Source organism: Mercenaria mercenaria, chromosome 1, assembly GCF_021730395.1.
Source record: "Mercenaria mercenaria strain notata chromosome 1, MADL_Memer_1, whole genome shotgun sequence".
Classification (NCBI taxonomy): domain Eukaryota; kingdom Metazoa; phylum Mollusca; class Bivalvia; order Venerida; family Veneridae; genus Mercenaria; species Mercenaria mercenaria.
Window position 1 is genome coordinate 96,299,280 of NC_069361.1, and position 7,480 is coordinate 96,306,759.

Here is a 7,480-nt window from a genome sequence, read left to right on the forward strand (position 1 = left end):
GATAACTGTTAGATTACCCATATGGTTTCCATGTGCATATGTAAATTTACGAAAAGCAAATGGGAGCTTCAGGTTACATAGCCATGTCCTCCTTTTCACAAGCCCGCCCGCTTAGCTCAGTAGGTAAGAGCGTTATTCTAAGGATCGCGGGGTCGTGAGTTCGATCCTCGGGCGGGGCATATGTTCTCCGTGACTATTTGATAAACGACATTGTGTCTGACATCATTAGTCCTCCACCTCTGATTCATGTGGGGAAGTTGGCAGTTACTTGCGGAGAACAGGTTTGTACTGGTACAGACTCCAGGAAAACTGGTTAGGTTAACTGCCCGCCGTTACATAACTGAAATACTGTTGAAAAATGGCGTTAAACCCAAAACAAAACCAAAAAAATCCTTTTCACAATGTCCTCTGGCTCAAAGTTAGTTAAATCAATTTGTTCATAGTTTACCATATGTTCTGAATCATTGACAAGACTCTCATAGCAAGGAACAATTTCTTGAGATGCCTCAATAATTTCCAATGACCAGTTATCATTGAATGAACGTACAGGTGTGGTGGACTGATGTGATGTCGATACTCTTTTGTTCATGTTCTTTAGGTACCGCATGTATTTCAAGACAACATCATGAAGTTTGTTAAAACTGGATCGAAATATGTCACATCTGTCCGCAAGGAAATACGGCAATGCCAAAACCTTAGCCAGTTGTGAAACGGTCCCAAGCTCTGTATAAGTAACTTGAAACATTGCATAAACAAGGGGCCTGCATTTAAAGTGTTTAGTAAATTTCACAAGTTTCATCAATTAATATTTATCTTTAAAACTTGAAAATCAATTGCCATTATTTAATAATTATATTGTTTTTTCTATTCTATCAATTACCCCCAAGCAGTCATTTTATGACCTTTATTATAAATAGGGAGTGGGAACAGAGTACTAGCCATAAAATGTTGGATATAAAGAAATCCGGGTGCACCTCCCTGTTGTTAGTACCCAATTATTGAATTACCGAACGCTTTGTTTTAATATACGATGTAGTAAAGATACTACTTTGTTGAAAATGGTTTATAATATATATTGTATTTGTTATATATTTTTACATAAACATAGTTATCATTCCTACAAACATCTGGCTCGCGTTTGTGCTGTTTCTTCCAGTCATTGTAACCATGGAAAGCATCAAACGGTTTTGGAATTGGCATTGATCGAAGTAAAAACTTTTCATGGAAAGGATCTAACGTCCAAAGAACACTTGCCAGGTCACTTACTATCCGCCCCACTGTGGTGTCCACCTGCTGGGATGTGAAGCCAACTTTACATTCTTCAAACTTAGTGATCAGGTCATTACACAACCTGTCTTTGGCTGTGTTAGGTTTCCTGCAAAATTTAAAAGGTGAAATAAATTCATACTACAAACCAACTGTTAGAATCAGTTTTATATACATCCAACAGTTGATATATTTTACACAAATCCTTGTAAAAATTGTCAGTCATTAGCTCTCGCCATACGAGTGGTCTACAGCTTGAACTCCAGTCTATAGCTTAGTGCCAGACTATAGCTTGGTTGCCAGTCAATAGCCCTCAAAATTTGGGTTAAATTTTTAGGATAATTTATAGGCATACGACCAGTTAATAATAACATAGCCTGGGCTGAATACATTTTGGAAGCTTTCCGAATATTGATAAACTTAACTGAACATTTGGCCTCGTCATTTCATCTTCCGCAAGTATTAAATTGATGATTCAGTGGAAAACCACCCGTCTTTTTCAGTTGTCTGACTGGCCGGTTTTACTTTTTTATGCACAAACTTTCCAGACCAATCATCTTTATTTCATATAGTTATTCATTTGTAAGGACAGTGAACTGAACCACTCGGGCCACTATATATGTATTTATTTTATATTCAATAGTCAAAAATGACTGCTTGGAGAAAAGCATAAGTAGGTCCCCAAAGGGGGTTTGTATGCGATGCAATATAAAAAATACTTCCTATCGGGCAACTTGTCATAAGTCTTGGATAGTTTCATCAGCATAACAAAGGCTGAAACTGACGCATTTGGTTGGAAGCACGTTGTTCCTCCTTGCCCTTTGGTAACCTCAATGTACCCTCATGCTCATGTCATATAAAACACCAAGAGGCATTTCGAATTCACATTCGATGTTTCCGTTGTTATTATTAACGTCCGGAACACCTTCAAGTGTTTTTCTGGCAAATAATTCAAACATGGTAACCGTTTTTTGTGTTTCTTCATCTAAATTTCTCCAAACAAAGTGTTTAACGCTTTCATCCTCTTTACCTTTGCAAAATTTATATTTCTTTGTTTTACTCCCAATATATCGTATCCCAGACAAGAGATTCGCTTATCCATTGCGCACAAATTGTTGAAATATAATTTGCTAATTTAACACATTGTTTACGTACGGGAGACGCTTTCTTTGGAGCGGAAATCGCGTTTATATGACACTGACGGCTAATGCGAGGACGAATATTGACGTTGTCGTCATCAGAACTCCGCAAAACATCGATCGTCGCCGAAAAAATAATTTTGAAAAGTTTGAAATTTCAATTGTTTTTCTTTTTTTTTCGAAAATGACGGAAAATAGGGTCGGCGGTGTAATAATGTTGGTGGATATAAAGGAGACGCAACTGTTTTCTAAGCTTTAATCTATAGGAATGAATATTCTATGTACAACAAACATACAAGTAAGAGACTGGTCAGTGGGCGGTGCTTATCAGTAGACCTGATAGCTGTGATTCGCCAGTGGACTAGCCTATAATGTAACATCTCTCTTCTTCATAAAAAAATGAAACACATCAAACAGTTAATTAGCTCCAGCAACTGTCAGTTCGAAGCAATAAAAGTCTCATGAAAGCTCAGCCTTCTGCTAGAGATTGATTAAAATATTACAGGTAGACTATCAAGTTACAGTTCTGTTCCATTCGAATGTTTATCACTTCACGGCTCATTTACAATCAAAGATCTCTGTCTGTTTCAAAGCTGTAAGATCATCACTCTAATAATATAGCTCTTAGTAATCAACTATATTTCATTTACTTATCTTGAGTATCATTCATTATATCACCAATATATACATATACACATACATTGCGAGCTATTTCATCACCTTATAACTGTAAATATTAATTATCATACTGATCAAAAAGACAACTTTTGAGGTGGTTTAATACTACGACCTGATCTTGTTCTATAAGTGGCTGGACTGGCCTGGGGCGGATCAGTTACTGTTGTTTGTGGGGATTGTGTTTTTTGCGGAGATTGCTGTGTAGATTGTTCCAGCGAGGGTGGGGTAGAATATTGAGCTTTAGGCATGTTAGACTCAATTCTCTCTGTAGAATTATTTTTGTTGTGTGTTGTTTGTAAAGGGAAAGGTGCTGTGCTTAGTTCATGATCTGTGAATGGCTGTTCGTTTGACTTCAGAAGATGCTGCCTATTTCTTCTATAGCTGCCACCATTTTCAGTTGTGACAATATATGACCTATCATGTACTTTTTTCTCAACTATAGCAGGTAGCCATTGTTTTCCTTGTTGGAGCCTTAAACCTTCTCCAATTTCTAATGGTTTGAGCTTGTTTGTGGACATATCATAGTAACCCTTTGAGATTTGTTTTGATTACTGTAGGTTGCCTTTGATCATTTGTTGGTCAGGCACATTGGGATTTAGTTTCTCAGAAATTACAGGAAGTGTTGACCTGAGCTGTCTGCTCATTAATAACTGAGCTGGCGATTTACCACATGCCAGTGGGGAATTGCGGTACTCTAAAAGTGAAAGATATGGGTCCTTTCCAGCTTGTTTTGCTTTTGTAAGGAGTGCCTTGATTGGTTTCACAGTGATTTCTGCTAATCCATTTCCTGACTGGTGACCTGGGGAGGAAGTGACATGAGAAAAATCGTATGCGTGTGAAAACTCTTTGAACACTGAACTATCGTAACAAGGCCCATTATCTGAGTATAACACTTCCGGAATACCATGACGGCTAAAATAACCTTTGAGTTTATCAATCACAGATTTTGACCTTGTACTAGAAAGCTGACTGACCTCGAAATACCTACTGTATGCATCGACTATCAGTATGTAATCGTTGTTGTTCCAGTAAAATAAATCTGTAGAGCAAACTTGCCATGGCCTATCGGGAATTTCTGTGGGTTGCAGAGGTTCTTTAGTGTTTGAACACCTGTGTTGTATACATATTGGGCAGCTTAGTACTTTTGCTGTTATGTCTTTGTACATACTAGGCCAGAAAAGTATTTCTTTGGCACGCTGTGTATATTTGTCTACACCTAAGTGTGAGTCATGAATTTTTTCAAGCATCATTGGCCTTAATTGTTTTGGAATCAAGATTTTTTATTTTTTCAAGATGATGCCATCAATCACAGATAGTTCGTATCTATAATTCCAAAACTATAATACCTGACTGGGGCAATTGGCTCTGTCATTTGGCCAACCATCTAAAATGACCTTGGACAGATGTTGCATTTGTGAATCTGATTGAGTTGCTGACCTGATTAATTGCATTTTACTGTCACTCACAGGTAAGTTGGACATGACTGTGTGTACATGATACTCTAAGTCATCTGCAATTTCTGGATATTTATCAGGTAAAAATTTGCGAGATAAAGTATCTGCTAGGGGGATGTTTTTTCCCGGCACGAATACCAGATCTATATCATATTGCTGCAGCTGTAACAGCATGCGCTGTAGGCGAGGAGGTGCAGAGTGCAAGTCTTTCTTCCAGATAGCAAGGAGTGGCTTGTGGTCTGTTTGGCATGTGATACGTCTACCGTATGTATATTGGTGAAAGCGCTTGCAGCCAAATAGTATAGCATATAGCTCTTTTGTGATCTGCGCATAATTGACCTTTGTTGGTGTTAATGCTTTTGATGTAAATGAAATTGGTTTCTCATTTTGCATGAGAACTGCAGCAAGGCTATATTTGGAAGCGTCGACTTGCAGGGTAACCTTTTGTTTTGGGTCAAAGTATGCGAGGATAGGACCTGGGCTTTGCGTAATGAGCTATTTGACCTTTTGAAATGCATCTTCATGGGGTGTATCCCATCTGAATTCAACATCTTTAGACAAAAGTTATCTTAAAGGGGTAGTTATTTCTGATAGGTTAGGTGCAAATCTTTGCAGATATGTTATCATCCCAAGTACTGTTTGAAGTTCTGACTTTGTTGTGGGTGAAGGCATCTGTTCAATAGCTTTAACTTTGGATGGGTCCATTTTTAAACCTTTAGATGTGAGAAGGTGACCGAAAAAAGGTATTTCACTTTTCCCTATCTCTGTCTTATCTGGGTTTAGTTTGATGGCCATTTCTCGACATCTTTGCATGAACATGTGGATATTTGTGTTGTGTTCAGTGTGGTCTTTACCATAAACCACAATATCATCAACAATTGTCGTTACACCTGGCAGATTTTCAAGGCACTGGTCAATTTTTGATTGAAACAAATCATTTGCACATGAAACTCCAAAGGGTAACCGTAGAAAACGATATCTTTGAAATGGCGTGTTAAAGCATGTAAGGTATGAAGACTCCTCTGTAAGTTTTATGGACCAGTAACAACTACGAGCGTCAAATTTAGAGAACACTGTAGCATGTGACAATTCAGGAAGTATGTCCTCAAGAGTCTTGTTTGGGTAGTGTGGTCTCTTAATGGCATTGTTCAGGTCTTTCGGGTCTAAGCAGATTCTTAGAGATCCATTAGATTTTTCAACAGTGACAAGACTGTTAACCCATTCAGTTGGCTCTGTGACCTTAGCGATTATGTCCTGGGATTCCATATGGTCGAGCTCTGCCTTGAGCGTGTCCTTAATTGCTATGGGCACTTTTCGTGGAGGATGTATAACTGGAGTTGCATCCTCGCGTAAATGTATTTGACATTCACCAGGTAGTTGCCCTATACCTTGAAATATATCAGGGTATTGACCTAGTACTGACTCTTTTGTTGGATGTGAGTCTGAGCCCACAGCTAGGACCAACTTCATGACATTAAGTTTCAAACATGTTTGTAAACCTATTATGGGTTGTGACCTGGAACCTACTATATAGAACTCCTCATAAAATGTTTGCCCATTGTATTTTAATGGCAATTTGATGATACCATCTACCTTTAACGGCTTTCCGTCATAGCCTGTTAAACGCTTCTGATTAGGCGTTAGTGGGCCTGCAATCTTAAGAGATGCATAAACGGACCTTGGAAGGCAGTTTACCTGTGCACCGCTATTAATTTTCATGGAAATTGGTGTTGAACCAATTGTGATTGTGGCAAATGCTTGATTTGTGATATGATCATGCTCCACTGTATTGACATAGAATTCATCATCATGGGAAGGGGTGTCAAGGGAGGAATATTCAAGATCAGATGTAGTATCAAAATGTGTTACCTCATTGATTTTGTTGTTGTCAAGCTTTCTTCGTCTGCATACTTTGGCAAAATGATTGGGTTTTGTACAATAATCACAAAATTTCCCTTTAGCGGGACACATGTCATTATATCCACGCTTTGAATTCTCACAATTATCACAGAAATTGCTAGTCCTATGTGTATCATATTGTCCACCTTGTTGTTTCCCTTGAAATGGTCTCTGTTGGCGATCTTGGGGGTTTCTGGAATAAGTCTGTTGCATTGTACTCCGTGTTTTCTTCTGCGCTGCCCTGTACATTGGGTTTCGTTCGACTGCATTCACTGACTGTGATTGACAATTAATGTCCTTGACCTGAGTTTGACTCAACTCATAAGTCCGTGCTATATCCGTGCACTTTTCAAGTGTCAGTCCCGATCCTTCGCTTATGAGTTTTTCTCGAATCTTGTGCGAGCGTATTCCAAACACTATGTGATCTCTGATCATTTCGTCAATGATTGTGTCTGGATAGCCACAGTCCTTAATAAAGATTTTCAGTTCTGTTACAAATTGTTCAAAGACTTCTCCTTCTTGCTGAATTCGCGATTTAAACTTGTATCTGCTGTATATGTGGTTTGACTTTGGTGCACAGTAGTTTGCGAAACCATCATAATATGTTTGCAATAACTTCTTTGCTTCTGCGTCAATGTTCCATGTTGAGAATATCTGCCGTCCTTTTTCCCCTACCCACAGCATTAGATAATTGCATTTTGATTCCTCGGTTTTCTTTTCCACCAAACATAAATTCGGCATGCTCTTTAAAACGCTTAAATGCATTTGGCAAATCATTTGATTCCCAATTCATCCTGGGATTGCTTTGTGTTTCCATCTTAACAATGGGTTTTCTTTTTTTATACAAAACAATAGTCCGCAGAATATTTAATTGTTTAATCCGTCAGTAATAATTAGGCACAGAATAAAGTCACTTTACTTCTGACACCATGTAATAATGTTGGTGGATATAAAGGAGACGCAACTGTTTTCTAAGCTTTAATCTATAGGAATGAATATTCTATGTACAACAAACATACAAGTAAGAGAGTGGTCAGTGGGCGG

At 38.3% G+C, this 7,480-nt stretch overlaps 1 protein-coding gene across 1 annotated transcript; it reads right to left on the minus strand.

Annotated features, from left to right (window-relative positions):
* Positions 1-5,101: 5,101 nt before the first annotated feature.
* On the minus strand, positions 5,102-7,177 carry LOC128548969 (uncharacterized protein K02A2.6-like). The gene has a single exon (XM_053524814.1). The coding sequence runs from the start codon at positions 7,175-7,177 to the stop codon at positions 5,102-5,104; it is 2,076 nt and encodes a 691-aa protein (XP_053380789.1).
* Positions 7,178-7,480: the final 303 nt, after the last annotated feature.

What these genes read in the sequence shown, in the direction of transcription:
- LOC128548969 (XM_053524814.1), bottom strand. Translation starts at nt 7,177, where the DNA reads ATGCCGAATTTATGTTTGGTGGAAAAGAAAACCGAGGAATCAAAATGC.